General features: G+C 41.1%; 1 protein-coding gene across 6 annotated transcripts in view; it reads left to right on the top strand.

Annotated features, from left to right (window-relative positions):
- Positions 1-20,307, top strand: part of DCLRE1C (DNA cross-link repair 1C) — a 63,874-nt gene that overhangs the window by 19,883 nt on the left and 23,684 nt on the right. For 4 of the 6 annotated variants that reach the window (XM_027121937.1, XM_027121935.1, XM_027121936.1 and 1 more), the window contains exons 2-8: positions 7,883-7,934; positions 10,532-10,616; positions 14,373-14,432; positions 16,475-16,530; positions 17,066-17,167; positions 17,593-17,665; positions 17,811-17,951. In XM_027121937.1, the coding sequence (XP_026977738.1) occupies positions 7,888-7,934; positions 10,532-10,616; positions 14,373-14,432; positions 16,475-16,530; positions 17,066-17,167; positions 17,593-17,665; positions 17,811-17,951 (564 nt within the window). In that variant the 5' untranslated portion in view covers positions 7,883-7,887. Of the gene's footprint in view, positions 1-7,882; positions 7,935-9,414; positions 9,500-10,531; positions 10,617-14,372; positions 14,433-16,474; positions 16,531-17,065; positions 17,168-17,592; positions 17,666-17,810; positions 17,952-20,307 lie in introns of those variants that run through there. The other 2 variants (XM_027121939.1, XM_027121938.1) reach the window with 2 other exon arrangements.

The raw sequence follows: 20,307 nt of genomic DNA, 5'->3' as shown, positions 1-20,307 counted from the left end.
GCTTTTAAGTTTAATTAAGTCCTATTTGTTTATTTTTGTTTTTATTTCCATTACTCAAGAGGTGGGTCAAAAAAGATCTGGCTGTGGTTTATGTCAAAGAGTGTTTTTCCTATGGCTTCCTCTAAGAGTTTTGTAGTGTCTGGTCTTACATTTAGGTCTTTAATCCATTTGGAATTTATTTTTGTCTATGGTGTTAGGTAGTGTTCTAATTTCACTCTTTTACATGTAGCTGTCCAGTTTTCCCAGCACCACTTATTGAAGAGGCTGTCTTTTCTCCATTGTATGTTCTTGCTTCCTTTGTCGTAAATTAGGTGACCATATGTGTGTGGGTTTATCTCTGGGCATTCTATCCTGTACCATTGATCTATATTTCTGTTTTTGTGCCAGTACCAAACTGTCTTGATTACTGTAGCTTTGTAGTATAGTTTGAAGTCGGGGAGCCTGATTCCTCCAACTCAATTTTTCTTTCTCAAGATTGCTTTGGCTATTTGGGGTCTTTTGTGTTTCCATACGAACTGTAAATTTTTTTTTTATAATTCTGTGAAGAATGCCATTGGTAGTTTGATGGGGATTGCATTGAATCTGTAGATTGCTTTGGGTCGTGTAGTCATTTTCACAACATTGATTCTTCCAATCCAAGAACATGGTATCTTTCTCCATCTGTTTTATGTCATCTTTGATTTCTTTCATCAGTGGTTTATAGTTTTCTGAGTACAAGTCTTTTGCCTCCTTAGGCAGGTTTATTCCTAAGTATTTTATTTTTTTGTTGCAATGGTAAATGGGAGTGTTTCCTTAATTTCTCTTTCTGATTTTTCATTGTTGATGTATAGGAATGCAAGAGATTTCTGTGCATTAATTTTGTATCCTGCAACCTTGCCAAATTCATTGATTAGTTCTAGTAGTTTTCTGGTGGCATCTTGAGGATTTTCTATGTATAGTATCATGTCATTGGCAAACAGTGACAGTTTTACTTCCTTTCCAATTTGTATTCCTTTTATTTCTTTTTCTTCTCTGATTGCTGTGGCTAGGAATTCCAATAGTATGTTGAATAAGAGTGGTGAGAGTGGACATCCTTGTCTTGTTCCTGATCTTAGTGGAAATGCTTTCAGTTTTTCACCATCGAGTATGATGTTGGCTGTGGGTTTGTCATATGTGGCGTTTATTATGTTGAGGTAGGTTCCCTCTATGCCCACTTTCTGGAGAGTTTTTATCATAAATTGGTGTTGAATTTTGTCAAAAACTTTCTCTGCATCTATTGAGATGATCATATGGTTTTTATTCCTTAATTTGTTAATGTGGTGTATCACATTGATTGATTTGCGTACATCGAAGAATTCTTGCATCCCTGGGATAAATCCCACTTGATCATGGTGTATGATCCTCTTAATGTGCTGTTGGATTCTCTTTGCTAGTATTTTGTTCAGGATTTTTGCATCTATGTTCATCAGGGATATTGGTCTATAATTTTCTTTTTTTGTGATATCTTCTTCTGGTTTTGGTATCAAGGTGATGGTGGCCTCGTACAATGTATGTGGGAGTGTCCCTCCCTCTGCAACTTTTTGGAAGAGTTTAAGAAGGATGTTAGCTCTTCACTAAATGTTTGATAGAATTCGCCTGTGAAGCCATCTGGTCCTGGACTTTTGTTTGTTAGAAGATTTTTAATTACAGTTTCAATTTCATTGCTTGTGATAGGTCTGTATATATTTTCTAATTCGTCCTTTTTCAGCCTTGGAAAGTTGTACCTTTCCAAGAATTTGTCCATTTCTTTGTGTTTGTCCATTTTATTGGCATATAGTTGTTTGTAGTAGTCTCTTATATTCCTTTGTATTTCTGCAGTGTCACTTGTGATTTCTCCTTTTTCATTTCTAATTTTATTGATTTGCGTCCTCTGCCTTTTTTTCCTTGATGAGTCCGGCCAAGGGTTTCTCAATTTTTTTTATCTTCTCAAAGAACCAGCTTTTAGTTTTATTGATCTTTGCTATTGTTTTCTTCGTTTCTATTTCATTATTTCTGCTCTGATCTTTATGATTTCTTTCCTTATACTGACTTTGAGTTTTCCTTGTTCTTCTTTCTCTAGTTGTTTTAAGTGTAGGGTTAGATTATTTATTTGAGAGTTTTCTTGTTTCTTGAGGTGAGATTGAACTGCTCTCAACTTCCCTCTTAGAACTTCTTTTGCTGCGTCCCATAGGTTTTGGGTCATTGTGTTTTCGCTGTCATTTGTTTCTATGTATTTTTAAATTTCTTCTTTGATTTCTTCTGTGATGTCTTAGTTATTTAGTAGTGCACTGTTTAGCCTCCATGTATTTGTGTTTTTTACAGTTTTTTTCCTGTAATTGATTTCCAATCTCATAGTGTTGTGGTCAGAAAAGATGCTTGAACTATTTCAATTTTCTTAAGTTTTCCGAGGCTTGATTTGTCACCCAAGATGTGATCCACCCTGGAGAATGTTCCATGTGCACTTGAGAAGAAAGTGTATTCTGCCACTTTTGGGTGGAATGTTCTATAAATATCAATTAGATCTATCTGATATATTGTGTCATTTAAAGCTTGTGTTTTCTTACTTATTTTCTGTTTGGATGATCTGTCCATTGGTGTAAGTGGGGTGTTAAAGTCCCCTACTGTTAACTTGTTACTGTCTATTTCTCCTTTCATGGTTGTTAGCATTTGCCTTATGTATTGAGGTGCTCCTGTGTTGTGTGCATATACATTTATAATTGTTATGTCTTCTTCTTGGATTGATCCTTTGATCAGTATGTAGTGTCCCTCCTTATCTCTTGTAACAGTCTTTATTTTAAAGTCTATTTTATCTGATATAAGTATTGCTACCCTAGCTTTCTTTTGATTTCCATTTGCATGCAATATCTTTTTCCATCCCTTCACTTTCAGTCCATATGTGTCCCTAGGTCTGAACTGGGTCTCTTGTAGACAGCATATATATGGATCTTGTTTTTGTATCCATTCAGCCAGTCTGTGTCTTTTGGTTGGGGCATTTAATCCATTTACATTCAAGGTTATTATCAATATGTATGTTCCTATTACCATTTTCTTAATTGTTTTGGATTTGTTTTTGTGGGTCTTTTTCTTCTTTTGTGTTTCCTGCTTAGAGAAGTTTCTTTAGCATTTATTGTAAAGCTGGTTTGGTGGTGCTGAATTCTCTTAGCTTTTGCCTGTCTGAAAACCTTTTCACTTCTCCATCGAATCTGAATGAGATCCTTGCTGGATAGAGTAATCCTGGTTGTAGGTTTTTCTCTTTCATCACTTTAAGTATATCCTGCCACTGCCTTCTGCCTGCAGAGTTTCTGCTGAAAAATCAGCTGATAACCTCATGGGGATTCCTTTGTATGTTATTTTTTGTTTTTCCATTGCTGCTTTTAATATTTTTTCTTTGAATTTAATTTTTGTTAGTTTGATTAATATGTGTCTTGGTGTGTTTCTCCTAGGGTTTATCCTGTATGGGACTCCCTGTGCTTCCTGGACTTGGGTGACTATTTCCTTTCCCTGTTAGAGAAGTTTTCAACTATAATCTGTTCAAATATTTTCTCAGACCCTTTCTTTTTCTCTTCTTCTTCTGGGACCCCTATAATTTGAATGTTGGTGCATTTAGTGTTGTCCCAGAGGTCTCTGAGATTGTCCTCAATTCTTTTCATTCTTTTTTCTTTATTCTGCTCCTCAGCAGTTATTTCCACCATTTTGTCTTCCAGCTCACCTATTCGTTCTTCTGCCTCCGTTATTCTGTTATTGATTCCTTCTAGTGTATTTTTCATTTCAGTTATTGTGTTGTTTATCTCTGTTTGTTTGTTCCTTAGTTCTTCTAGATCTTTGTTAAACATTTCTTGTATTTTCTCGATCCATGCCTCCATTCTATTTCCAAGATTCTGGATCATCTTTACTGTCATTACTCTGAATTCTTGTTCTGGTAGGTTGCCTATTTCCTCTTCATTTATTTGGTTTTGTAGGTTTTTACCTTTCTCCTTCATCTGTGACATATTTGTGTGCTGTCTCATTTTTTTTTTTTTTTTTTTTTTTACGAGTGGGATTGTGTTCTTGTCTTACTGGTTGTTTGGCCTGCGGCTTCCAACACTGGAGTCTGTAGGCTATTGGGTGGAGCTGGATCTTGGTGCTGAGATGAGGAACGCCATGAGCCCTCACTCTGATGAATATTCCCTGGGGTCTGAGGTTCTCTGTTAGTCCAGTGGTTCAGACTTGAAGCTCCCACTGCAGGAGCTTCGGCCCGACCCTGGGCTTGTGATCCAAGATCCCGCAAGCTGCATGGGGCGGCAAAAAAAAAAAAAAAAAAAAAAGAACAATAACAAAGTAAAAAATAAAATTAGACTAGGAAACTAACAGATATGTTAGAAAGAATATAAAAATAAAAATATAGATGAATCAACAACTGGAAGGTACATCAGTACCACAATAGTAAAAAAAGAGGAGGAGGGAAAAGAAGAAAAAGGGGGGAAGGCCTTGGCTGTGGAGGGCGGGGCCTAAGCAAGGGCGAGGTTTGGGTGGTGGGCGGGGCCTATGCTCAGGACCCACAGGGCTGGAAAAGGTCCTGAGGGCCGTGTGGGGTGGGGCTTAGGCTCAAGGAACAGAAGGGGCCCAGGCGTGCCCCCCACCCCTGGTCTCAGAGGGCAGGGGACCTCACCTGGGAGCCCATCAGGCTTCCTGGGCTCTAGTGGGTGGAGCAATCACCCTCCGCTCCTCTCCCGCTCCTCCTGGATGACCCCTCCCACCTGCCTCTCCTGATCTCCCCAGCCTCCCTCTTATGCCTCCAGGACCCATGTGGCCTGGATCAGGCTTTGGGGGGGTAGGTACTGGTTTGGGAGCTCAGCAGGCTCCCTGGCCCAAGTGGGCTGGGAGATTGCCCTCCACTCCTCTCCTGCTCTTCCCAGAGGGCCCCTCCCTCCTGCCTCTCCTGATCTCCCTGGCCTCAGGGGCACTGATCCTGTCTGGCACCCACTTCTCCTCCCCTCTCAGTCCCCCTACATCCTACCGGTTCACTTTGGAGTTCCTCCCGTCTCCTTGGGCGTCAGAGTTCCCCACCCGCGGCCTTCAGGCACCCTAGTTGTGGGGAGATGCTAACTCTGCGTCTTCCCACACTGCCATCTTGACCAATATTCCTCTAACAGTTTTTTGATGGAGTCTTTAGTATTTTCTATATATGTGTCATGTTGTCTGTAAATAGTGCTAGTTTTACTTCTTCCTTTCAACTTTGCATGCTTTTTATTTCTTTTTCTTGCCTAATTCCTATGGCTGGAATTGATAATATTATGTTGAATAAAAGGGCAAGAATGGGTGTTCTTGTCTTATTTCTGATCTTAGAGAAATAGCTTTCAGCTTTTCACCACTGATTATGATGTTTGCTGAGAGCTTGTCACATATGGTCTTTATTATATTGAAGTTTGTTCCCTCTATACCTGATCTATTGAGAGTTTTTATCATAAATGGATGTCAAGTTTTGTCCAGTGCTTTTTGTGCATCTGTTGAGATGATTATATGGTTTTTTGTCCTTCATTTTGTTCATGTGATTATAACATTGACTGATTTGTGGATGTTGAACCAATTTGCATCCCTGGAATAAATCCCACTAAATCATGGTGTATGATCCTTTTAATGTGTTGTTGAATTCTGTTTGCTAATATCTTGTTGAGGATTTTTTTCATCTATGTTCATCAGGGATATTGGTCTGTAATTTGTGTGATGTCCTTGTCTGGTTTTGGTATCAGGGTAATGCTAGCCTCATAAATTGAGTTCTTTGAATGTTTGTAGAATTCACTAGCAAAGCCATCTGGTCCGGGAATTTTGTTTGTTGGATTTTTAAAGTTACTGATATTAGTAGAGATATTTAGTATCCTTACTAGTTATCAGTCTATTCCGATTTTCTGTTTTACCATGATTCAGTCTTGGTAGGTTGTATGTTTCTAAGAATTTATCCATTTCTTCTAGGTTGTCCACTTTGTTGGTGTATAATTGTTCATAGTAGTCTCTTACCCATTCTTTTCCGTTTTAAGAGTTGTAATAGCTCCTGTTTCATTTCTGATTTTATTTATTTGAGTCCTATCTCTCCCTCCCTCCCTCCCCCCCTCCCCCCCTCCCCCCCCCCCTCTCTCTCTCTCTCTCTCTCTCTCCCCCCCCTTCTCCTTTGTTGCTTAGTCTAGCAAAGGCTTGTCAATTTTGTTTACCTTTTCAAAGAACCAGCTCTTAGTTTCACAACTTAGTTTCTCTGTTGCCTTTTTAGTCTGTTTTTTATTTATTTTTGTTCTAATCTTGGTTATTTCCTTCCTTCTGCTAATTTTGGGCTTTGTTTGTTCTTCTTTTTCTAGTTTCTTGGGTTGTAAAGTTAGGTTGGTTATTTGAGATTTTTCTTGTTTCTTGAGGTAGGCATTTGTCTCTTGACCTTCCCCCTTAGAACTGCTTTTGCTGCAACCCACAAATTTTGGTATGTTTTATTTCCATTCTCAGTCGTCTCAAGGTATTTTAAAATTTCTCTTTTGATTTATTCTTTGACCCATTGGTTGTTCAGTAGCATGTTGTTTAATCTCCACTTATTTGTGAATTTTCCAGTTTTCTTCTTGTAATTAATTTTAGTTTCATACCATTGTAGTTGGAAAAGATGCTTGATATGATTTTAATCATCTTAAATTTATTGAGACTCATTTTGTGGTCTAATATATGGTCTATCCTGGAAAATGTTCCATGTGCACTTGAGAAGATTGTGTGTTCTGTTGCCTTTGCATGAAGCGTTCTTTATATATTTGTGAAGTTCATCTGATCTTATGTGTTGTTTAGGTCCAGTGTTTTGTTACTGATTTTCTGACTGAATGATCCATCCATTGACTTAAGTGCAGTATTAAAGTCCCCTGCTCTTACTGTATTGCTGTCTATTTCTCCTTTTAAGTCTGTTAATATTTGCTTTATGTATTTAGATGTTCCTCTGTTGGGTGCATAAATGTTTACAAACGTTATATCCTCTTGTTGGATGGACCCAACAAGAGGATATAACATTTGTAAATATTACATTATCATATGTAATATGATAATGTCTCTTATTAGAGTCTTTGTTTTAAAGTCTGTTTTGTCTAAGTATAGTTACTCCAGCTTTCTTTTGGGTTTTATTTGGAATTAGGATAATTAGAATTGGTTTGATTTAACTAAGCAATTTCAAAATGTTTGGTTCTTGTTATCTGGGCTTTTGCATGCTAAAGATTCAAAATGTAATATTATAATGCACTATATATTTAATGTACCATTTGGTTTAAATGTTACCTTTCTTTAAAAGTCACCTTTCTGTGTTTGTTAATTTGGCAAGCTGTGGAGCAAGCCTCTGTGGGTAGCAATAACCCACCTTTCAACACAGCAGTCACAGTAGGCTGAGAAGATAATGAAACTCTTCTTATTCTGGCCTAAGCCTGAATGGTTTTCTCAAGGATTCCATGGAAGCAAACTTGAATTTCTAGATGGACTAACTTTAGTGACTGGAATTGAAGAGGTCACAGAGAGCATGTGGTTGGATTGAAATGAAAGAAGAGAGTAAAGGAAAGTGATGGAAGCAGTTCTGAATGAGGTCATGCATTCTCCTGTGGCTACTCTGAGTGATTTAGACTCTGCCCTAAGATGCGGAGGATCATTCTCCTTTTAAATGGCTTCTGTTGGCTCAGAGATGGTCAACTTTTAGTGGTTCTTTTCCTATTTTCAGTGGATTCTTCATCTGCAGAAGCAAGAGCCAGTAGCTCATACAAATCAGTGCTCCTATCAAAGTGAACCTCTCATTTATTTTCTCTTAAAAGGAAGCCTAAAAAGAACAGACAGCTCAGTTTCCTTGGGCCAAGGAATCCTCTGAAAAAGATAATGTATTTATGATTTCTGATTCTTTTGTTTTCAGATCACATGAAAGGATTAAGAGCCCCTACCTTGAAAAGAAGGTTGGAGTGCAGGTAATTTCTTTTCTTTTCTTTTTTAAAATTATTTACTGGGCTGAGCTGGGGCTTAGTTGTGGCATGTGGGATCTTCGTTGTGGCATGTGGATCTTTAGTTGCGGCATGTGGGAACTTTAGTTGCAGCATACAGACTCTTAGTTGTGGCATGTGGGATCTAGTTCCCTGGCCAGGGATTGAACCCAGGTCCCCTGCATTGGGAGCGCGGAGCCTTAGCCACTGGACCACCAGGGAGGTCCCCAGGTAATTTCCTTTGCTATTTATTTGTGTGTTCTATTTTTTTAAGTAAAAATTTTAATTGAGCCGTAACATCTACGTAGAAAAGTACTCACATCATATGGGAATAGTCTGATGAACTTTTACAAGTGAACACATGTGTAGTGTCTGCCCAGTCCAAGAAATAGAACAGCATCAATATCCTGGGACAGAACCCTGTCCCTCCCCCAGTCAGTCTTCCCCACCCACAGGTAACCTCTCTTCTGACTTTTGTCATCATCGTTTAGCTTTGGTTGTTTTTGAACTTTATTTAAATAGAATCATACTGAATAGACTCTTCTACTTGTTTTCTTTTACTTAACGTTATATTTGAATGATTCATCCATGCTATTGGGTGCAGTAATAGTCTGTTCATTTTTATTTCTGTAAGAGTGTGTCTGTGTGTGTGCGTAAATGATTGTTCCTTTATAAAGAGTCATATAATATTGTTGGATCCTTTCTTAAAGCTGAGTCATTGCATTCTTTTCCTGCAGTCATTGCCTAAGTCAGATTCCAAATTCTCAAGATATATGCAGTTGACCCTTGAACAACACAGTGGTTAGGGGCACCGACCTTCTATGAGGTCAAAAATCCACATATAACTTTATAGTTGGCCCTCCCTATCCTGGTTCCGCATCTATGGGTTCAACTAACTGCAGATTGTGTAGTACTATGGTACTTATTTAGTGAAGAAAAAAATTCCGTGCGTAAGTGGACCCTCCCAGTTGAAATCCATGTTGTTCAAGGGTCAACTGTATATAGAAAGGACCCTATTGACTTTTTGACTATTTGATCTTTGACTTAGCAGGCTTCTTTGCTAAGTGATATCAATAGTCTGTGTTTTTGATAATGGTAGCTAATATTTATTAAAAATATATATTCATGGGCTTCCCTGGTGGTGCAGTGGTTGAGAGTCCGCCTGCCGATGCAGGGGACACGGGTTTGTGCCCCAGTCCAGGAAGATCCCACATGCCGCAGGGTAGCTGGGCCCGTGAGCCATGGCCACTGAGCCTGCGCTCCACAACGAGAGAGGCCACAACAGTGAGAGGCCCGCGTATTGCAAAAAAAAAAAAAAAGAGGAAAAAATATATATATTCATACTAGATGTTGAAGATACAGTAGTGAGGAAAATAGGCAAAAATCCCTCTCTTCTTGGAGCTGACATTCTCCTTAGAGCCTCTTGATAATATTTTGAATAGATACTATTATTATTTCTATCTTACAGATGAGGAAACTGAGGAACCAGAAGGGTTAAATTAGTTGCCCAAGGTCACGCAGCCAGTAAGTGGCAGGACCAGGATTCCCACCAGGTCTGTCTGATTTTAGAGCCTATGTATTAGTTATCTATTGCTGCGTAACAAACTACCCCCAAACTCAGTGACTTAAAACAACACTAATCATGTATTCTCTCTGTCTGTTTCTATGGGTCAGGAGTTCTGACAGGGTACAGTGGGGATGGCTGGTTTCTGCCTGACTGGGTGTCGTATGGGGGCTGACATTACCTGAAGGCTCATTCATTCAATGTCTGACATCTGGGCTGGGGAGACTCAAACAGTTGGGGCACTTTGGGCATCTCTGTCTCTAAAAAATAGCTCTTCAGCATAGTGGTTTCAGAATAGCAGGACTTCTTAAATGGAAACTAAAAAAAAAAAGTGTATGTCCCAAGAGGGGGCCAGCAGCAGCCACACTGCCTGGAGATCTAGCCTCGAAAGGCCTGCTGTATTATGTCCATCACATTCTGTTGGCTAAGGCAGTTACAAAGCTCTGTCTGGGTTCAAGGGGAGGTTAACACAGACGCCTCCTGTCAGTGGGGGAATTTCCATGACCACTTTGTAAGAAGACGGTGTGTGGTTAGGGTGTATACGTCAGTGTGGGCATCTCTGGAAAGTATGATCCGCTGTAGACTGTATTCCTAACCTCTGAACTGGAGTGTTGAATTTTTAAAGATTGTCATGAAGTTGATTTCTGCCCACTAAACATAAACAGAATAGATTTATATGAAGTAAAAGGCAGCCGTCTCCTGTCCCACTTCCCTTTCTGCAGAGGTAGTTTACCATTGGGTGGTATCTCTCCAGACATACCTGATTGTCTAAAACCTGTGTCTTGAAGATGAGAATGGTGAGGACCAGCCTTTGAGGAGGTCAGAGGACACAGTATTTTCCCTCCTCTGCTTCTTGCCCGTCCCTTTATAGTCTCGATGGGACTGAGGTGGGCACTGGAGTATTGGCCTGCCAGCTCTGAATTATTCGAGGCAATTATTCGAGGCAACTGACATACTTTGAAACATATTTCCTAGTCACCCAGATGTCTCATTCTCGATTTTTTTGGTCTCTTGTTTTCAGCTTGAAGGTGTACTTATACTGTTCGCCTGTTACTAAAGAGCTGTTGTTAACGAGCCCGAGGTACAGATTTTGGGAGAAACGAATCGTAAGTTTTATTTTTTGAATGACACTAATTCTCCTTCCAAGTGGGAAATACGTTTTGAGGTGTATTGAGAAAAGCATTGGCATTATTCACAGCCCGCTTCCTCCACACTGTATCTACCCACAGTAATTACAGTGTTGCTGGTTAGCCTTTGTAATTCATTAGCTTGGAAGAGGTTGGCATTTTATCGCTGCTGATTTTTCTTTCTTGTCCCTCAACATGTTGACCTAGATTCTTAGTTTTGTCTAATCTCACAGGCTCTCTTGCTGAGTTACGTTTTATTACTTTAAAGTATAAAACATTCATTAACATAATTGATAAATCCTCTTATTTAGATCATGGGATAGATTAGGAAAAACAAACAGAATTTATGGGTTATAATAAGAAAGGGATAACAATCAGAATGAAAATAGAATGGATACTTCTGAATGTGGCAGAATAAAATGGATCTATCCAACAGAAGGTAAAGGGGAGAAAAAAGCATGGCACGTTGAGAATGCGAAGATGGTGGTACAAGTTCTATTATAACAGTAATTGCTATGAATATGAATGGATTTACTTCAACCCTGGATCAAAAGACAAATTCTTGGTTTGGGCTAAAAAAAAAAAAAAGATCCACCAGTCTTGGTCTACAAGAGACATAAATTACTCTAAAGGAAAAATGCAGGTTAAAGGGGAAAAAATAAAAAGGAAAAAATATAATGAACAATTAGAAGCTAAACATGCCAGAGTGGCAACTTTTATATCATACAGAGATTGAAGGCAAAAAAAAATATCATAAGCGTCAAAGAAGATGTTATTTACTATTAAAAGGAACAACCTTTTAATAGTATCAAGAAGATATGAACATAAATGCAATTGACAAAGTAGCCTCAACCTGGATGCAGTAGTACCTGACCACCCAGTGCTTGAGCAGAGGAAGAACCACGAGGAGCAGATAGCATCAGGGTTTGTGATATGGATTAAACCGTCAGGAACTGGGGGTGCTGGCAGAGAAGTCTGAACAAGCATCACCAAGAATGTTTGATGTCTGATTGCTGGCAGCTTTCCACTCCCACCTCCACTTGCCCCACATCTGGGCAAACTGATTAAAAAAAAAAAAAAAGCCTGCCCCTTCCTTGGTGCCTACATGGATTTCAAACATGCAAGCCCAGGCCCACCCTGTAACCACGATAAAAACCAGGGCCACCTGCTCCCATTTTCTCAGGTCACACAAACCACTTCCTCCCAGCCTGCTCTCCCCAGAAGGTCCCACAGTGAACATACCGCAGTGTTTTCACACTCTCTTCGTTCATGTGTGGCATCTTCAGTCTTAGCCTCTGATCTATCAGTTGGGGTGGGATCCGTCCCCCCTCTGCAGAGGGACACAACAGCAAGGCTGTAACCTTGGCCTTGGTATTAGACCTGAAGTTACTGTGGGTCAATCTGGCCAGCAGTCAGGAAGGAAAGCTGAAAAAGGAGAGAAGAGCAGAGATAGGCTGGAGTCCACAGGGACAAATGGGGACCCATGTCTGCCTCCCACTCCTTGGTCACTGAGTTCCACACACGTGGCCCAGGGCTCCAAGAAGCTCGGGAGGATACCCAGCGGAAGACGGAGCTGCCGCCATACTGCCCATGTCAGTGAGGTAAGCCAACAGGTCAACAGCGTACCTGGGCTGTTATAATTTCTGGTGCCTTTCAGAGCATTGAAAAATGGCTGCTAGTTCACGTCTGCCTTCCAAATCTCACACAGGTGTTTCTTGTGGCCACTGCTAACCTGGAAGTGTACGTGGAAGGGGCTTGTAGGATCATTCCAGGTCAGCTGAGTGGATGTAGTTCAAGGCCACCTCATAATCTAAGGGAGAAAGGGTAGCTGGAGAGCTACCCAGACCACTCTCAGAAGCTGAGAGATGAGGGAGACAGGAAGTAAGTGAATGTACAGAAGATTTAAATGGCCTAATTAATACATGCGAACCAAACGAAACACAGAGCTTTAAACCGAACAGAGAGGAGATCTTTGGGTAAACTTGGAAGGTTTATCAAAACTGAGCATGTACTACGTCAATAAAGAAGTTTCAAGAAATCCTAGTGATCTGTTCTTTTACCATAATACAATGGTAAAAGATGGTAATACAATGGTAATACAATGATGTTGGAAACCAGACATACAAGGAGAGTTAAAATCATCCCATACATATGGGAGCTAAATGCATACCACAAGCAACTCTAGGTTAAAGAGGAAACTGTAAAGAAAAACATACAATACTTAGGACTGATGGACAATGAAAGTGTGACATGTCAAAGTGTGTGGAGCACAGCTAAGTTAGTACTTGAAGGGAAATTGAGAGCATTAAATGCATTTCTTAGAAAACAGACTGGAACTAAATGGAATAAGTCTTTGACTCAAGAAGAATGAAAAGGAGCAACAAAGCAAACCTAAGGATATGTGAAAGAAGAAAATAATAGAGAGAAAAGGACAGGTTAGTGATATAGAGACTAACTACCACAGAAAATAAAAGGGAAGATTAACAAAAGTAAAAGCTGGTTTCTAGAGAAATAGAGGTAAATTTAGGGACTTCCTGGTGGTCCATCAGTTAAGACTGTGCTTCCAATGCAGGGGATGCGGGTTTGATTTCTGGTTGGGGAACTAAGATCCCACATGCCGCGCAGTGTGGCCAAAGCAAAGAAACAAAACAAACAAAAGAAAACAAAACGAAATAGAGATAAATCTTGCCAAGATCGATTAAAAGAACAAAGATGCATATAAAAATACAGAATGATAAAAAGGAAAATACCTATTAATAATAGCAGTGCCTTGTCTTGAAAATTAATATGATAGTATATTCAATAATTTAGACACAGTGGATAAATACTGGAAAAGTAGGAAAATACCAAATTGAGGGAAGAAAAGTAGACCACTTGAATAAAGAAGTAGGCGTCAAAGACATTAAAACAGTTTTCAAAGAACTCTTCTTCAAAAAAGCCCCACACCCAGATGGTTTTATAGGTGCGTTTTGCCAAATGTTCAAAGAACGAATGATCCCTGCTGTAGGAGAGACTAAAAAGATAAGCTGCTCAACCTCACTGGCAGAATGGATAGTGATAGTAAGTGGGGGAAAAAGGGCCATTTCACGTGTGAGTATCCTAATTAAGGTCATAGCTGACTGAATCTCGCAGTATTAAAAAATAGTGTATCACGAATACGGTGTGTTTATTCCAGAAATGCAAGGATATTTTCACACCTGAATTTCAGTCACTGTAAATCTTATGACATCAGTGGGCTAGAAAGGTGGGAAATTCTGTTTATTCAACAGCTACTTACTGGATGCCTCTCTGTGCTCCTCGCTCTTCTAGTAAAATGTGCACGTACACGCCGACCTTTTCATAGCAGCTCAAATCTGTGAATTAGGCCAACGCACCATGGACTGATGGCAGACTGTGTTCTGCAGCAGAAAACCTAAACACATAGAATACATGGAGAGGTGAAGGGAGGAAAATTGAATTCATAGATGTAGGATTGCTGTGTCTGAGGATGTGTAAGTTTATAAGCCATTCAATCCATATTGCCGCATCAACTTCAGGAAAGGTACTGTATTAGCTTTATCATGTTTGGGGCTGTTAAACCATTATTATAGTGAAATCAGAAATTGTTCCACAGAGAGTCTGTAACGTCTCTTAGTTCCCTTTCTGTGTTTGAGATGGCAAAGGCATATAAAGCCATGAAAACCCATGAAAATGTATAATGCAATGTATACATGACCTCTTATTTTATTTTAATAGATATCCATTGAAATTGAAACTCCTACCCAGATATCTTTAGTCGATGAAGCGTCAGGCGAGGTAACTAAATATTAAATACTGTGTTTTTAAAAATTATTATTATACCGATCATTAAATGATTGTTTGTCTTTCTCCATGATTTGATTGCTCATGTAACCAGAAATAAAATTTATAGTAAATGCGTGAGTTTGTAGGGAAAAAACGTTTGTGATGTATTTGTTTTCTACATCCGAAGGACTGGACCATGTGGGAACTGCTTCTGTTTAGTGTCACATGCTAACTATAGGAGCTCCATAGAAATGATGTTACCATACAGTGTGATTGTCACATTCATTAAGTTTATTATAATGTTCGGGATATAAAACCGTGCTTAATGTTTTTGCAGCAAATTTATGTATATTGTGATTTTTTTTTCTGAATCATTTTCGTATTCAAGAAAAAGACGTTGTCCAAGTGGATCCAATTTATTTTTTTGTCCTTAAATTTAGAGGCAGGTACTTTTGTGTTGTGCATTTATCTTTTTTAATAGTAAGTAGGAGTGCCAACCCACCTTTTCTGTATTTATTTATTTTTATCTCAAATTATACCTAAGGCTAGGTGGTGTTTTCCTATCTTATGGCAAATCTAGTTAATATTTGTTCCGTAGCCCGATTAGAACCTGCTCTGTGGACACGTTTAACTCTGAAGGGTGTCCTTGGTGGTGTGACTGTGATGGGACAGGGGCCGACATTTCACATGTCCTCCCTGGAGGAGATCAGGCATTGGAGTACTTCTAGACTTACTGTCCTGAGGGAGGGGAAAGGGATGGCCTGAACCTTCCTAAATGCCATCCTGAGCTCAGTTAGCTGACACTTTTGGGGATATGCTGTCAGTGCCCGGTGGCCTGTAATGTGTGTTGGTGAAAGGCTTTCTCAGAATCGGGCACCGGGCAGCAGGTGGCTCTTGGTGAGCTGAGTCCAGCCGCCCCGCTCTTGTCCTTTCCATTTCTCCTCTCCCACTGAGACTTGTGTGTCTCCAGCTCCAACCAGCGAGAAAGCCCCTTATAAAGGGCCTTTGGAACGAACGATGTCAGACATCCAGGGGGAGTTACCATGGTCGAGTGGAGAGCTGACGCATCCAGAGCTCTGCCCCACCACGTACTGAGCCCCGAGAGGCTGTAGTGCCCATGAGGCTCCGCCTAACAGGACAGTACAGCGTGCTGCATGGTGACTTGGGACCAGGCTGCATCAGACTTTTTTTTTTTAAACTGTCCGTGCGGCTTGCAGGAACCTAGTTCCCTGACCAGGGATTGAACCCGTGCTCCTTGCAGTGGAAGCGTGGAGTTCTAACCACTTGACTGCCAGGGAATTCCTTTTTATTTTTATTTTTTTAAATAACAGCTTTATTGAGACATAATTCACATACCGTACCATTCACCCCAGTTAAAGTACACTATTCAATGGCTTTTAGTGTATTCACAGAGTTGTGTATCCATCACCACCATCAATTTCAGAATATTTTCATTGCCCAGAAAGAAATACGGGACCCTGCTTCTCCCTCCCCCCAGCTCCTGGCCGCTGCTAGTCTAGTGTAAGTCTCTGTGGATTTGCCCATTCTGGACATCGTATTTAAATGGACTCATACAGTGTGCGGTCTTTCGTGACTTCTTTCACTTTGCATAATGCTTTCAGTGTTTATCCATGGTGTAGGATGTATCAGTTCTTCATTTCCTTTATTGGCCAAAGAATATTCCATCGTGTGGCTAGACCCCATTTTGCCGGTTCAGTCGTCAGCCAATAGACATTTTGGCTGCTTCTCCTCTGGCTAGTGTGAATAACGCTGCGGTGAACATTCACGTTTTGTGTGGACCTGAGTTTTCGCGTCTCTCGCGTGTATACCCAAGAGTGGAATTGCTGTGTCACACTGTAACTCTCCGTTTAACCATTTGTTTGTGGGTGAGGATTCCACTTGTTTCCAGGGTTTGGAGAGTGGGGAAATGAGGAGAAAGGCACACCACGTTCTTGGGAAGTAGTTGTGTGTGTTGTATTCAGGAGGGCTTTGTTTAGCTGGGTCCTAATGATAACTTGTATGATTATTATTTTCTTCTTTTATTTTCTTTTTAGAAGGAAGAGATTGTTGTGACTCTCTTACCAGCTGGTCATTGCCCAGGATCAGTTATGTAAGGGGGCTCATCTATTTTGCCCATTTATTTTGTATAGATATGTATTATATTTGTAGAAATAAACTTGTAGGGTCTAGAAAATAACCTGTACGGGGAGGTTCGAGTCTTATGATGGCAATTCCTGTAATCTTTGCTTCCAAATTGAACTTGGGGGACTGAGGTGCAGGTCACGTTCGAAACGTGGCTTTCTTACAATGGAAGTCTTCAGTAGCAGTCTTTCCACTGGCTTTGCATTTTCCCATCACATGGATTTTTCTCTCCATGAGCAGGGATGATCTCAGTACACAGTGGAAGGTGCTGATGTATTTCAGAGGACATTTCTTGCAAACTCAGCGATATCTCCATCATGTTATTATTTTCCCCCTTTGGGAAGAGGTGCAGCTGAGTGCCTGGTGTGGTTTAGTGCTGTGGAAGTTCCATTATCATAGTGGCTGTGCTTGGCAGGCAACATGGGCTGTGGATTTAGTATATATTTGCTTTATTAGGATTTTGTCTGAGACTTAGAAGTCACTGAGGTCTGTACCCTTTTCAGGTTTTTATTTCAGGGCAACAATGGGACCGTCTTGTACACGGGAGACTTCAGATTGGCAAAAGGAGAAGCTGCCCGAATGGAGCTTCTGCACTCCGGGGGCAGGTACTCTGGGCTTTACGTAATTCTTGAATGTTAAGGCTGCACTGTTTTAAAGGTTTTATTGTTCTCCCCCCTCCCCCCAAATATGAGCCTTTGTTTCTATTAGAACTCTAACTCGATTATAATAATATTTGTAACAGTAAAGCAAACTTTTCCTCTTGAAACGAGGTAATGGTAACATTCCGTGTGCTGACTGCGGTAGTAGTTACGTGAATTGGTCACAAGTCACTGAACCACATATGCAAAATCTGTGTTATTTTGTTATATGGAAATCATTTCCTGACAAAGTTGTTAATAAAAAAAAAATTCCAAATGGAACATCCATTTGGATGTCTTAGATTTTCTCTCTCTAACGAAGAGTTTAGATTTTATCCATATTTTATTTCCCATGAGGTGAGTCACACCCCTTGTTTCATTTTTGTTTTCAGAGTGAAAGACATCCAGAGTGTGTACTTAGACACGACTTTCTGCGATCCGAAATATTACCAAATTCCTAGTCGGGTACGTCTCCCTGGAGCACGGCCCGCATTTCTTAGAGGGAAGCTTGTGGGATTACAGATCGCATGGTGATTATCTCCATTTGCGTGAATATCTGGGAATCCTGAGAATGGAAAAGCGTTAACTGCCTTTGAACCTTCCTGCCCAGGAGGAGTGTCTGCACGGGATCCTGGAGCTGGTTCGCAGCTGGATCACGCGGAGTCCATACCACGTAGTGTGGCTGAGCTGCAAGGCCGCCTACGGGTACGAGTATCTCTTCACCAACCTCAGCGAGGAGTTCGGAGTCCAGGTGCCTGACGGCTCTTTCTTTCCTCTTGGTCCTGTCCATCCTCCCAACTCTGCCTTTCCCCTCCTTCCCCCTTTCCCCCCAAAGCCCCCCCCCCCAAGACTGGAAACCGTGACAGCCTTTGTCGTCTTTGTTTATTCGCTTCCTCTTAGGAGGAATTGACAGTGGGAAGAGCCCTTTGGTGAAAAGTCTCCTAAAGGAAGTAGTTTTTCAAAACTGTGGGTCATGAAATAAATTCAGTGTTTGTGACCAGCAATGAGAATAAAATTGAACTAGGAAATATCTGAGTGTATTGCTTACAGTCAGAATAAACATTGTCCTGTGAAAATTTGGGGAATCAGACACGTACATATCTAGATCTTCCTCGACTTAACCACAGGGCTACGGCCCAATAAATGCATCGTAAGTTGAAAATCTCATTGAGTCAAAATGTATTTAAATACCCCTGACCCACTGAACACCATAGCTTAGCCTCAGCTACCTTAAACCTGCTCAGACTTGAGGACACGGGGAGGGGGAAGGGGAAGCTGGGACGAAGTGAGAGAGTGGCATGGACATATATACACTACCAAATGTAAAATAGATAGCTAGTGGGAAGCAGCCGCATAGCACAGGGAGATCAGCTCGGTGCTTTGTGACCACCTAGAGGGGTGGGATAGGGAGGGTGGGAGGGAGACGCAAGAGGGAAGGGGATATGGGGATATATGTATACATAGAGCTGATTCACTTTGTTGTACAGCAGAAACTAACGTGACATTGTAACGTAATTACACTCCAATAAAGATGTAAAAAGAAAAAGCGCTCACAACACTTGGATTAGCCTACAGTTGGGCAAAATCATGTAATGCAAAGCCTATCTTACAATAAAGTGGGGAGTGTCTCGCGTTATTTATTGAGTGCTGTAGTGAAAGTGAAAACCGGAAGGGTTGCCTGGGTCCAGAACGGTGGTCGGCTTGTGGACGGTGGCCGTTCACCCGCGGGATCGCGTGGCTCACTGGGGCGGCAGCTGGCTGCGGTGCTGACCAGCATCATGAGAGAGGATCGTACCGCCAGCTCAGGAAAAGATCGTAACTCAGAATCCGAAGTCCGTTTTCTACTGGATGCATATTGGTTTCTCACCATCGCAAAGCCGAATAATCCTGGGTCGAGCATCCCAAGTTGGGACCGTCTCTACATACATGCTGCGTGTGCATCCTCGGTTGCCGTGGAAACATATTTCTTACTGGGGGTCATGGTCAGAAGTGTGTGAAGAACGCTGTCCTGAGGCACTGAGCCTCCTCCCAATGGACGATTCACGTCAGGTCAGGCTGGGAGCCAGTGTTCGCCCGTCCCTTCCAGGTGGCTCGACGCTGGGCTCTCGGGACCCCGGGCAGCCGGGTGAGCATGCCAAGTGCTTCCTGCAGCGCCCGCTTCCCATGAGAGGAGATGGAGTTTTGGTGGCGACTCTGGACAAAACGAAACGCTGGAACGAGTCGGACATTTAAATTCTACTTCATTCGTCAACTTTTACTATCTATCCCCCAGCTAACAGACTTGTGCTAAGAACTTAGCACTTATATACAACGTAATTTAGTAAAACTGAAAAGATCTAGTGCTTCTGCATTTGCAATTTAGAAAATTCCTCCCTCCCTCCCTAAGCCCTTACTTCCTAAGCCCTTCTTTCCTTAATTTCTTCCTTCCTTAAGTTTTTGTGTCCAAATGTTTTTGGTGTAAACCTGCCAATTCTCTTTGGGGAAGGACTTGCTTTCGTTCTGAGATTGTCGTTCTTATGTTCTTTGGTGTTCAAATGGTCCTTTAAATTAAAATCACAGTGGTAATAGGTTGTATGTTGCACACATTTTACTATTTGCTTTTTTTTTTTCTCACGTCCTCTCTTGGCAAAATATAAAGGTAGCAACCACTTACCAGTCCCAAATTTGTTTTGTGAATTTTAGTGGTGTGTGAAATCGAAAAGACTGGAAGCTCCTCCAGCTCTGAGGCCTCATAGGGAGAAACCCTGGGCCGAGGAGGGGTCCAGGGATGGGGGTGGGGGAAGAGAAAGCAGGCCTTAGGAAGGTGACCCCGGAAGCACCCCAGAGTGAGCCCTCTTTCAAGTCTCTTAATCCCTCTGTAGGGGTTAGAAACAATTCTAGAGAAGGAATTTTAAAAGGGAGAACAGTGAGGTTTTTTAATTTAAATATTTATTTATTTATTTATTTATGTCCATGCCGGGCGGCATGCGGGATCTTTGTTCCCCGACCAGGGATCGAACCTGCACCCCCTTGCAGTGGAAGTGTGGAGTCTTAACCACTGGACCACCAGGGAAGGCCCTGGTGAGGTCTTTTGATAGAGGGACCTAAGAGATGATTTATGGCAACCT

The sequence above is a fragment of the Aethalodelphis obliquidens genome, unplaced genomic scaffold, assembly GCF_003676395.1.
Source record: "Aethalodelphis obliquidens isolate GAN/ISIS:26980383/991018 unplaced genomic scaffold, ASM367639v1 scaffold23, whole genome shotgun sequence".
Classification (NCBI taxonomy): Eukaryota; Metazoa; Chordata; class Mammalia; order Artiodactyla; family Delphinidae; genus Aethalodelphis; species Aethalodelphis obliquidens.
Note: the sequence above shows the minus strand (reverse complement) of the source record. Positions and strands in the feature narration are given on the sequence as shown.